At 39.8% G+C, this 13,323-nt stretch overlaps 1 protein-coding gene across 1 annotated transcript in view; it reads left to right on the top strand.

The window, feature by feature from the left end:
- DLC1 (DLC1 Rho GTPase activating protein) overlaps positions 1 to 13,323 on the top strand; it is a 539,422-nt gene that overhangs the window by 202,857 nt on the left and 323,242 nt on the right. Inside the window, exon 4 of the mRNA XM_077477428.1 lies at positions 6,953 to 6,986. Within this exon, the coding sequence (XP_077333554.1) occupies positions 6,953 to 6,986 (34 nt within the window). The remainder of the gene's footprint in view (positions 1 to 6,952; positions 6,987 to 13,323) is intronic.

Raw genomic sequence — 13,323 nt, forward strand, 5'->3', positions numbered from 1 at the left:
TCCTCTCTCCTCCGCGGATCCCTCCCTCCCCTTTCTTCCCTCCTAATTCCTTAATTTTTTACCAATTTCCTATGCTGTCTCCAGGGAGTCCAAACCAGGAGGCACCTTTCATATGTATCTAATTCTTGTGCTAAAAGTATCTCCATTCTCTCTATGTTATCCATTTCTAGAGCCCATTCATTTATCGTAGGAGACTGGGTTGATCGCCAGTGCCGCGGTATCACAGTTCTTGCCGCCGTCAACCAGTATCCTAAAAGATTCTTTTTAACATTTTTATATGTTCTTGGTAACATAGAGAGAAGGGTGATTTGTGATGTATTTGGGATTACCTCCCCAGTGACTGTTGTATATAATTGCATAAGTTTTTCCCAAAATCTAAAAATTAGGGGGCATTCCCACCAAATGTGGAGCAATGTGCCCTTGTTTCTATGGCACCGCCAACATATATCTGATTTTTCTGGGTATATACGGTGGAGTGTCACTGGGCTCCAGTACCATCTTGAGAGCAATTTGTAATTTGTCTCTTGTGCTTTAATCGACGGTGATAAACAGTGAGAGAAATTAAATGACTTCTCCCATTCCCCAACCTCAATTTGAGCGTTGATCTCATTAACCCATTTATTTACATATTCTGGGGGCTCCGGGTGATTTTTAATAATAAACATCTTATACAGTACTGATATAACATGATTTGGTTTTTGATCTTGTGTCAGGAGAGTTTCAAGTTGTGTTAAATCTCTACCCAGAGACTTACTTGAATGAATTGTACACCAAAATGACCGCAACTGCCAAAACTCCAACATTTGCATAAGTGATAGTCGCTGTGTAGGGAATAGATTTAATAAAGACGGAATTGTCCCCTGGCATAAAATATTACTCAGTCCATAATGGGATTCCCTATTCCATATAAGAAAACTTGTCCTATTTAATGCCGGTGGAAATAAAGGATTGCCAAATAAAGGTGTCATAGGTCCTTCATAGGAGGAAAGTTCCAATTTTATAGCTGTTTTGCCCCATATATTCAACACATGAGATGTGAGGGAAGGCATAGATTCTAACAACTCTCGATTTAAATTACTACCAGACAAGTCTAACCATGGCAACACCTTTAAATCCAATTGATTCAACCCTTGTTCTATTTTTACCCATTGTTTGGTTTCCGAACAATAAAACCAGTCCACCAGTCTAGTCAAAACAGCCGAGACGTAATAATAATATAGATCAGGTGCACCCGCACCTCCTTTAGTTTTTGGTAATGATAATAATTTCTTTTGTAGTCTTGGTTTTTTATGTCCCCAAATAAATTTTGTAAAAGCCGATTGTAAAGTGGAGAAAAATGATCTAGGGACACCAATTGGGATAGTTTGAAAAAAAATCAAATGATTTCTTAACCACTTCAGGCCCGGAAGGATTTACCCCCTTAATGACCAGGCCAATTTTTGCGATATGGTACTGCATCTCTTCAACTGACAATTGCGTGGTCGTGCGATTTTGTACACAAACAAAATTGATGTCCTTTTCCCACAAATAGAGCTTTCTTTTGGTGGTATTTGATCACCTCTACTGTTTTTATTTTTTGCTCTATAAACAAAAAAAGACTGACAATTTTGAAAAAAAATAATAATAATTTTTACTTTGTGCTATAATAAATATCCCCAAAAATTATGTAAAAAAAATAATTTCTTCATCAGTTTAGGCCAATATGTATTCTTCTACATATTTTTGGTAAAACAAAATTTGCAATAAGCACATATTGATTGGTTTGCGCCAAATTACAGCATTTACAAAATAATGCATACATTTATGGCATTTTTATTATAATTTTTTTTTTTTTTACTAGTAATGGCGGTGATTAGCGATTTGTAGCAAAACAGCGACAATGCAGTGAACAGATCGGACACTTTGACACTTTTATGGGATCAGTGACATTTATACAGCGATCAGTGCTAAGATCAGTGCTAAAAATAGCCACTGATTACTGTATAAATGACACTGGCAGGGAAGGGTTAACACCAGGGGACGATCAAGGGTTTAAGTGTTCCCTAGGGAGGTGTTTCTAACTGTGGGGGGAATGTACTATTACTACTAACTGGGAGTAGAGAGAGATCGCTGTTCCTGATCACTAGGAACAGCAGATCTCTCTAATCCCTGTCAGAACGGGGACCTGTTTGCTTACATTGACACATCCCCGTTCTGGCTCTCTGTGGAGCGATCGCGGGTGGCCGGCGGACATCGCAGCCGCCAGTCACGCGATTTGGCTTCTGAGACGCGTGTGCCTGCTATTCTTCTTAAAGCAGACAATGTACGCCTACAGCGATTTGCACAGCCGAGCCAGCATGCCACAGTATAATGTCAGCAATTGGTTAAAGTGAAAGTTCAGGCAAAATCGAATTAATGCTAAACCTTCTCTTTGCCACATTCTAAACATAATCTATCTAACCTTGTAAAGCAATATACTTACCTATTCTGCAGCTGATCTGGTCAGGTCCCAGCATCAGCTGTCAGCGGGGGCTTCAGTGTGTAGGCCGGTGCAGGAGAGGCAGTCAACAACAGAAGCCCCATATTAAGTCTATGGGTGATGTCACTTCCCAGCCATTTCACAGCCCTTGTTTAGCCTCTCCTGCACACAGCTTCTGCCACTGAAAACCGGACCAGATCGTCTGCAAAATAGGTAAGTACATAGATTTTTGCTTTCCAAGGTTAGATAGATTAGGTTTAGAATGTGACAGAGAGCAAGTTTAGAGTTAATTTTTGCCTGAACTTACACTTTAACTTCTTCCCAACCGGCACACGACGATGTATGCTGGCAGAATGACACGGACAGGCAAATGGGCATACAGGTACTTCCCTTTGAATTTTCTGCTGTGCCACCCCTGTGAGTACAACCGCAGGTCCCGCGGACTCGATCGCCGCGGAGACACCCACGATCGTCTCATGGGGAGGAAGAACGGGGAGATGCCGATGTAAACAGCATCTCCCCGTTCTTCCTAGCAACAAAAATTATTAATAAAAATGCCATAAAACTATCCCCTATTTTGTAAACGCTGTAACTTTTGCGCCAACCAATCAATAATCGCTTATTGTGATTTTTTTTTTACCAAAAATATGTAGAAGAATATGTATCAGCCTAAACTGAGGAAAAAAAAGTTTTTTTATATATTCTTTGGGGATATTTATTATAGCAAAAAGTAAAAAATAATGTGCTTTTTCAAAATTGTCACTCGATTTTTGTTTATAGCGCAAAAAATTTAAACCGCAGAGGTGATCAAATACCACCAAAAGAAAGCTCTATTTGTGTGAATTTTGTTTGGGAGCCACGTCGCACGACCGCGCAATTTTCCATTAAATCGTCACAGTGCGAATCGCAAAAAGTGCTCTGGTCTTAAGCCAGCAAAATGGCCCGTTCTGAAAGTGGCTAAAGCAAAACATTGCACAATTAATAATTAAGAATTATGGATGCACACATGCTATGAATTAGATAAAAAAATATATATATATTTTAGGGCAGCCTATAGTGACATGCTGATAATAATCAAAGATCTTTACTACTTGAATTTATGTAAAAATACATAGTCTTCGTGACTGTTAATGTATTGCAAAATACAGTATGTCTGCAGTTCAATAGCCATAGAAAATGTCTGATGCTTTATAATGTAACCCCCTTATTGTAAATTCCTGAGATATTAGAAATCATCAGGGATCTCTCTGACCATATAAAGACAAAAACTGCACAGTAAAAAAGCATTCTCACAGGCCTTAGATCCTACAAGCAAATGCCATAGGTTGCTTCTGTATTAAAAAGCCACAAATGTAGTATATGTAGTAACACACCATCCATCAACATTGTACTGTATATGTGGATGAATGTATCCAGGGTGTAACAATGAAGATTATGCCTGCATTAAAGATTTAATTCAATTTCAAACATTTACAATTTTAATCATTTTTATTGCAATTGCAATTTAATTCAATTAGTATGAATATTTCAATCTATACAGTTGAAATGACAGCCTGAAACAAGTTTATTGAAACAAAGGTTAAAGGGAAAATTGTGGTCAAAATTGGTTTTAAAATGGGCAAAAATGTTGGCAGTCTCACAACAAGTGATAGATATCTATTTTTCTGCCACATTCAGTCGGAATCATTTTTGTTCTTCCCGCGATCCATCAAAACTACCAACCAAAAATAAAAACACAACTTCAATCACTCAATCAAGTTGCCACCTATACTGTATGGCCAGCTTTAGATTTCAAGTGTAGGTGCACTTTAAAGCTAGCTTCTAGGTAGATAATAAAATGAATGCATCTCTGTATGCATTAATACATTATTACATTTATTTTTCTAAGGCAAGCAGTGCAAATACTAGAATTTGACTTGATATCAGAATTTTGAGAATGGGAGAGGAAGAAGCAACACAAAGAGCCAATAAGTAGTGCTGCAGTGCAAGAAGCATGGTTATATACAAAGCAACTTATTCACTCCTTGATTATTTCCCACCTTGACTACTGCAACTCTCTCCTTAATGGCCTACCCTTAAGCAGGCTATACCCCCTTCAGTCTATTATGAATTCTGCTGCTAGACTAATAAACCTCACTAACTGATCCATGACTGCTGCTCCCCTCTGCCAAACCCTTCACTGGCTTCCCCTACCCCACCGTGTAAAATTCCAAATGCTAACCATAACATATAAAGCCATCCACAACATCGCCCCCATCTACATCACAAACCTCATCTGCAGATATTGCCCAAATCGTCCCCTCCGCTCCTCCCAGGACCTCCTGCTTTCTAGCTCTCTTGTTACCTCCCATGTTCGCCTTCTAGACTTCTCCAGAGATTCTCCCATCCTCTGGAACTCCCTGCCCTGTCCACCTTAAGGAGATCCCTGAAAACTCATTTATTCAGGGAAGCCTATCCCACACCCACCTAACTGTCCCCGAGCCACCCCATCAAATCATTCTCTGCAGCTATCACCTCTTGTACCATCCCCTCCCTTTAGAATGTAAGCTCTATGAGCAGGACCCTCCTGTACCTTTTGTATTGAACTGTACTGTAATTGTGTTGGTCCCCCTAAAATACCTCCACTTTATTAAGTCTGTAACTTTCTGTTGCAATAAAGTTTATTTTGATACCAGAAAGAGCCAGGCCAAAGACTGTTAAACCCCATACACACTATCAGATTTTCTGCAGATTTTTGTCTTCAGATTTACCAAAACCATATAATATGAGGTCAAACCTTAGGAGTTTCAATTTGTATGCAATCAGGCAGGCCCTTGTACTACATGGTTTTGGTAAATCTGAAGACAAAAATCAGCAGAAAATATGATAGTGTGTATGGGGCATTAATCTGGAGAGGAAAAGACTAGATGATGCTGAATGTCCTCCATTCAGAAAATGAGGCTGAATCTGTCTGACTTGCTTCAGCTTCTAATGCACATTGCAAGAAGCTTACAGTGTGCAGTGAAATTATATGGAAGTAATTTAAGTATTGGAGAGAAATCTGTACAATTGTGCAAGACTGAATGTAAGACTAGGGTTCAGCTTTAATTAACATATTTAGCTGTTTGCCTGGAGTATCAGAGAAATATGATAACGTGCCTGAGTCTGTAGAGAATCACACATATTTTGTGAGGTAAAATAGATCACATACTGTATACTAATTGCAAGAAAAAGTAATATGTATTATTATAAAATATATTATGTACGCATGAAACTGTTTCAGTTTACTCACAACCAATAAACAGTATTGATGCCATAAAAAAAAGTCCCCCTTGGACTGGGGGTCTCCAAACTGTGGTCCACTGGTCACTTTCGGCCCGCTAAAAGATTTTTTCTGTTCTCTGCCTCTGAAGTAAAGAGGGACTCTGATGTGGACACTGATGTAATAGTGGGCTCTGGTGGGTACCCTCATGGAAGGGGAGACTCTGATGCGGACACTTGATGTAGACGGGGACTCTGATGCGGACATTTGTTGTAGAAGGGGACTTTGATGGGGACATTTGATGTAGGGAGGGACTCTTATGGGGACCCTGATGTAATGGAGATTTTTTTTGTCCTATAAGTATGTGTAAACTATACCTTGTGACCCTCATACTGAAATATTTTAGGACCCCTGCCTCAGATATGAAATCATGTTAAATTCTTAAAGTGGATTAACATCCAACTTTTTTTTTTTGAGTTTTGGATACAGCAGGGAAGAGTTGGCAACCCTATCAAGTCTTTATTGCTGTCCATACCACGCTTGGGAGATTAACCTTCTCTTTTTGTCCTTGTAACTAATGTCACCAGAACTGAGAGTGATGGAAATGAAAAATTGTGAACTGTTTCCAAACATGATTCAAGAGGAAGTCTTCCGATCTGGATACTTGTTCAGGTTACAACTGTTTAGGAGAGGATTTCCCTCACTTTTCAGAGATTTCCTCTATCTTTCTGTTTAGTCTAGAGGGCCAAAAGTGAAGGAAAATTTCTCCAATTGATAAAGACAGCAGAAAAATACTTGAGAGGTTTTAACCATTTCCTACCCTGTCCAAAAATAAAAAAATAAATAAAAATAAAATAAAAAAAGTTTGGCTTTTGATTTGATTGTTTAATTGGTTTGCAGAATTGAAAATTGCTTTTTGTCTTTAAAAATACTAGCTAAATACTAAAAATCTAAAAATGAACAGTCACAATAAGTATATCAAATAAAACATTGAATTTAGCACTTTTCAATAAAAAAGGAACATTGCAAAGTCTAAAATATTATTTTTATTATTATTATTATTATTGAAAACAGTTAAATTCCTTATTGCCTATTATTATTATACAGGTTTTATATAGTGCCAACAGTTTGCGCAGCTCTTTACAACGCGAGGGCAGACATTACAGTTACATTACACTTTGGTGCAAGAGGAATCAGACGGCCCTGCTCGTTAGAGCTTAATTATAATACAGTATTTTTGTTTTTTATTTTAGGCTCTTCCTGTGATTTCTGAAAAAGAGAAGGCTGGTAAGTACAGTAACATAGAGATACTACATTGTCACCTATATAAGTAATTGACAAGACTATTTGCTGGAATGGAATGGAAAGCATGAAAAGAGCTCACTTGAGGAGAAATGTCTCTTTCTGAGCAGGAAATGCCAGACTGACAATTGAACATACCGAACGATCTTCTGGGCCGGTTAAGCACAAGATGGCCTCTGCAAAATGTTTGACAAGTAAATAATGAAATGGTAACATGGTATCAGCTAAGATCAAAAAATTGTAAAACACATGATGAAACATATTGTATTTTTTATAAATAAAAAAAAACAACACTATTTTAAATATCAAAAAATTAAATGCCTTTACCAAGCAAAAGAGACTATCGTAATACAGCATGGAAAAATGATAAAGGTACTTGCTGCAAATTCATTCTCTATTATAAAATAAGACGTTACAGATCTGGGTGACATGATTTCAGTGAAAACATTTTTATTAAAAATGTGCCTTTGGTTTACTTTTTTATTTGAATGCTTTGACTGCTCTACATCCGAGTTGAAGAAGATATAGCAACAAACCTACAATAGGTAGACTTGATCCTGATCTCTTCTTTCTACGACTGTCCCTCCAGCACCACTTACCTTTCTATTTTGAAACTTTTGCTTTGATCTTTTTTTTTTTTTGTGTGTAGGAATCAACATCCTGAAATGGTCAACATTCAGGCCTCATGCACACTGGACATTATAATAACGTTATAAAAACGCCAGTAGCTTTGCAGTGAGTTTTTCAATGTTCTTCGGTGTTTTTGCAATAGTGCTTTTTAGCTTTTTTTAGCGTTACCGTTTTTAAGTGTTTTTTTTTTTCGATCGGTTTAAAAACACTGGTGAGCAGCATTTTGGAGCGTTTATTGGCGTGCATCTGCGTTTTTTGACGTTAGAGCGTTTTTACAGCTGAAAAACTCCTTTCAGAGCCCACTAGTTTTTTTACAGCCAAAAAATGCCCCCGTCAAAAACAGTGTATAGTTGCATAGACACATAGGATAACATGCTGGAGAGATTATTGACTGTAGACAAAAACGTCTGAAGCCAAAAATAGCAGCTGTAAAAACGTCCAAAAACATCCAGTGTGCATGAGGCCTCAAAGCTCTCCCTTGTTCTTACTTTATATGACTTAACATAAGAGTAAGGCTAAAGTATCTCTGGACATGTATGTCTGCAGGATGCAATTTTGACCAGTCCTGCTATGCAAGTGTGAAGCACAATGGGAGGCTTAGGATAGAGTAGCTGTGGAAAGAGGGCCGCTGATGAAGGTGCAGAGTAGAAACCAAGTGTTTTAACCACTTGCCGACTGCTCGCCATCAATTGACGGCGGCAGAATGACACTCCTGTGCAAATCGCCGTAGCTGTACAGCGGCCGCTTTAAGAAGTATAGGGGCGCACGTGCTGCATCCCTAAGGAGGCTATGTGCGTGCCCGGTGGCCGCAATGTCCGCTGGGCACCCGCAATTGCTCCTGACAGAGCGAGAACGTGGATTTGTATGTATAGACACACAAATCCACGTTCTGTCAGGGGTGAGGAGACTGATCTGTTGTTCCTAGTATATAGGAACAATGATCGGTCTCTTCCCCAAGTCAGTCCCACCCCCCCCCCCCACAGTTAGAACACACACTGAGGGAACACATTTAACCCCTTGATCGCCCCTTAGTGTTAACCCCTTCCCTGCCAGTGACATTTATACAGTAATCAGTGCATTTGTATAGCACTGATCTATATATAAACATCAATGGTCCTAAAAATGTGTTAAAAGTGTCCGATCTGTCCGCCGCAATGTCGTAGTCGCAATAAAAATTGCAGATCGCCCCATTACTACAAAAAAAATTATAAATATGACATAAATCTATCCCCTACTTTGTGGACGCTATAACTTTTGCACAAGCCAATCAATATACACTTATTGCGATTTTTTTTTACCAAAAATATGTAGAAGAATATATATCAGTCTAAACTGATGAAGAATTTTTTTTTTATTTAAATTTTGGGATATTTATTATAGCAAAAAGTAAAAAATATTATGTTTTCAAAATGTTCGCTCTTCTTAAAAAAAAAAAAAAACGTGATCAAATACCACCAAAAGGGAAAAAAGGACATACATTTTGCTTGGGTACAGCATTGCATGACCCCGCAATTGTCAGTTAAAGCGATGCAATGCCGTATGGCAAAGAATGGCTTGGTCTGAAAGGGGGTAAATTCTTCCAAGGCTGAAGTGGTTAAAGGGGGAAGCACTATAATGGCCTACTCAGATGGTGGCAGTTTCAAATCCCACCACTGCTTTCAGGTTGGGATAATTGTGCTCCTAGCCTCACTCTGCACAGAGATTTCCCAGCTTGTGGGGAAAAGACCTAGGTACCAGTAGACTGTTGCCACTGGGGTCAGTTAATTCTGCACTTAGCCTATTGCATCCCAAACAGTAGCCACAACCACATGTTTTAATGGAAACATGCACTGTTTACAATATTACTAGCCATTCTGGCCTTTAAAAAATGTCTGTGACATTCGCTACCATGCCAGTCAAGCATATAACAAAGTTCGAAATATAGTAGCTCTATTCAAAGAGGCAAGGATTCTTTCATTTCTGATTAGAGCATTTATAGATTTAGCTGATATAGCTGACTAATCTTAGAAAATATTTGCAGAAAAATATATTAGAACACTGACAAATAGTTTTACTACCAATAGTAAAATAGTAAAATAAATGGTATTTAAATGGAAGAAGTACTCAATCCCCTGATGAAGTCACGTGGTGTGACGTCACGCGTAGGGACGGGAAGGACGCTCATTGCTGGTATACACAGTCGCAAATTCGCTGCTCGTTGGATGTAGGCAGTTTTTTAATGAATTAATATGTGAGTACCCTGTGTGAAGTTTTTTTCTAATAAACTTGATATATGTTTTAAAATACTACACTATGGTACCCCCTCTTTATTGATCCATTGGGTTCCACGGCGTAATGAGAAACTAAAAGGAGAAGTTTGTAGACCAGGAGAGAAGAGCTTTAAAGGGACCTCCACTTATATGCGATTATCTCCTTACCATAAGGTAAGGGGCCATTGCCCACCCGAGTGTACGGTCACAGTGGAGAGAACACGGGGAAGTGGTCACCTGATTGGAATGCACATAACCTGTCACAAAAAAGCACTGGCACTTTAGAAGAGACTATATATATATATATATAGCTTTTCGCTGAAAAAATTGTATATATTCTTTTTTCGCTGAAGTATTCAGTTTGGAGTGTTTTTGGTTTAACACACGGTGGAAATTGGCTCTGTAGTGCGTTATTTATTTGCACTTATCAAAGTAGCACATAGCACTTTTTGTCTCACTGACCCATTTATGGTTGGGGGTTTTCTCTTTTGAATTGAATATCTATATATGCAATTGGATAGATCATTTATAGAAATTTGAAGAAATCCATTTAACGCATGCCACAGTCGTCTCTGTAGTGCGTTTACTTTTTGTTTTATATCATATTCATTTATTATGTTTAAGTTGTATATTTGGTATATAGATTATTTGAAAAATATCACTATCGTTTATTCCTGATTTTATACACATAACGTTTTTAGGGGGAGTCACCCCTGTAGTGTGTTTATTGAAAAAATGTTAGGTGACACTTTGCACTTTGATATTTATATTTATTTTCGGCACTTTGCACTTTTCTATTATTTCTATACTTATGTCCGTTTGAGAATCACATTTGAATATATTTGCACTTGAACCAGTGGCTCCTAGGATATTTCTGTAAGTTTTTTAGTATCAACTTATGGGTATCAATAGATGATTGTATTTTTAACGTTTGGTCTTTTTACTATTTGAGATCTTTCCCTTGAGCCAGGCAGATAAGAAAAAGTTTTCTATGTATAAAAATTTTAAATGAGAACAGCTCGACACCAATACACCCCTTATTTTTGCACCAAGTGGATATGGTTTGATCCATCCCGGTGGACGCAGCAGTTCCTTGATCTAGTACACACTAGTGGTAGCGCAGGAATACTTGTTCCATCACTTAATCCGGTGTTAACCAGTTAAAGAGGAACTGCAGTCTGCTCACATAATTTGTAATAAAAATATCTTTGCCATTCTGAAGCTTCCCTCCAACCACTTTACATATTATTGTATATATACTGTGATTCTGTGCTTGCCAAATATGCTGCAGAAATCTCCCTCCACTGAGTCTGGGTGCATCCATCTTAACTGTGGGCAGCTGAAGCTGCTGCCTGTTCACTTCCTGGATTTCTGTGCTGCTGACCACTTAATATGCACTTCCTAGTCTCGTGCATGTGCAGTAAGCAAACTGTGGTGCACATTGTTGTTTATATAAGTTGCCATAGGAATGGCAGCTTCTGTGGAAGTTCATGCCCTGTTATTGCAAAATATCAACAGCATGGAACACAGAGGAAAGTGTACATAATATGCTTGTTCAAACTGGAAAACAGCAAACAAAAGTACTTTATTTTTTTCCATAAAGTACTGTATTTCTCATCCAAACTGCAAACACTGAGTAGACAAGCCTTAGCTGCAGCCTGTAACATCATCTTTTCTCACACACAAATCCTCTTTGTCAGGGAACTGCAGAAAGCTGCCTGGAGGTGGGGCCGAAGCATGGAGAAATAATCTCCTATGCAGATGAGATAAGGAATGTGAATTTATCCAGGGGAGATTTGCAGACTGGCCTGGTGTACAGACAGGGCCGTCTTTAATATTGATTGGACCCCGGGCAAAAATTTTCTTGGGGACCCCCTCCCCCAAGCAATTTCACTCTCCACCTGCTCAGAGACATACAATAAATAGAAGCAAGACTTAAAATCAGTTTACTGTATCAGATCAGGCAGCAATTGAGATTGGTTGCAAGCGGTTACAGCATATCATTACTGCTTACTGACTGGTTGCTATAGATTACTGTACAGTAATACTGCTCACTGATTGTCAGAAACCATGAATCAGACTGAGACAGAAGTACAATCAAATCACACTTGTTTATTAATAAAAATAAAAAGGTAAATAGGAAAAAGCGTAGTCAAGCATAGCCAGAGTCCAGTAGCCAGATCGGGTAGTCAGCCAGTCCAAAGTTCATTAACCAGATCGGGAAATCAGCCAGGCCAAAAGTAAGCAGGATAAGAAGCCAGGAGGGATGTCAGCAAGCCAGTCTTGAAACAAACAGCAGGACATGGTTCCTTGTGAAGTGACCAACGTGAAGGCAAAGCAAAAGTGAGATGGAAGGCTTAAAATAGGCAGGTCAGACGAGCATCATCGCAAACAGCTGGTAACTGTGGAAAGAGAAGAAAGCTGGCAATTAGCCGACAGCTGAGCGGCCAGCCCAGAGGAGGAAGGGCTAAGCCAGCCCTGACACTGATTGGTTGCTAGAGGTTACAGCACATCATCTTCTCATTGCAGGGAAGCATGCTATACATATGAATGCCGCCTTTATTTACATATCAATGCCGCTGGCCACATCTATTTGCTTAGTAATGCCGCCTCTATTTACATATGAATGCCAGTTATTTACATGTAACCACAGGGTCTGCGGCGAGTCATCTGTACACAACAGGGTGGAGCTGAGCAGCATTAGTACCAGCACTTCACATTGAAATATAGGGACACAGAACAGGACTAAAACTTCAAGGGAATTTAAACTGGGATAGTTGGCAAGTATGAGGCAGCTGCTTTGGGCCCCACAACAATGACCGGGCCCAGGGCAGCTGCCCCTTTTGCCCTGCCTTAAAAACGGCCCTGTGTACAGGGCTGAAACAGGGCTGAAATCCCCACATAAAAGAGAGAGAGCGGTTGTCACGTACCTTAAGGCAGAGCCCGAAGTGCAGGGAGCGGCCTCTCGTAAACCTCTGACTCGGGAGGCCCTGATAGATCTGACAGGGGCTCTGGAGCACAAAGGAGCACAAGTGCCTGACTGGATGGCCGGTGTAGAAGGCAGGAGACCGTTAGTAGCAGGGAGGTGTCCTGTAGTCCAGCCGCAGGATGCAGATGACAGCAGGACGCAGCAGGCGGTTCCAACCGGAAGCAATGGACAGCAGGGATGTGCCTTGTAGCCCAGTGGCGGAATGCAGGCCGCAGGCAGAATGCAGCTGACAATGGGGAGGAGTCCTATAGTCCAGCAGCAGGATGCAGGTGGTAGCAGAACACAGCAGAAGGCCCCGGCCGGATACAGCGGAGAACAGGGAGGTGTTCTGTAGTCCAGCAGTGGTAGGCAGGTAACTGGCAGGTTGCAGAGTAGTTAAACAGTCCAGGTCAAACACAGGAGAGCAGATCAGGTACCAAAACGAAGTCCAAGAGAATAGTCAGGTTCAGAAGCC

Source organism: Lithobates pipiens, unplaced genomic scaffold, assembly GCF_037356315.1.
Source record: "Lithobates pipiens isolate NorthernLeopardFrog02 unplaced genomic scaffold, aLitPip1_a1.2 Scaffold_13, whole genome shotgun sequence".
Taxonomy (NCBI): domain Eukaryota; kingdom Metazoa; phylum Chordata; class Amphibia; order Anura; family Ranidae; genus Lithobates; species Lithobates pipiens.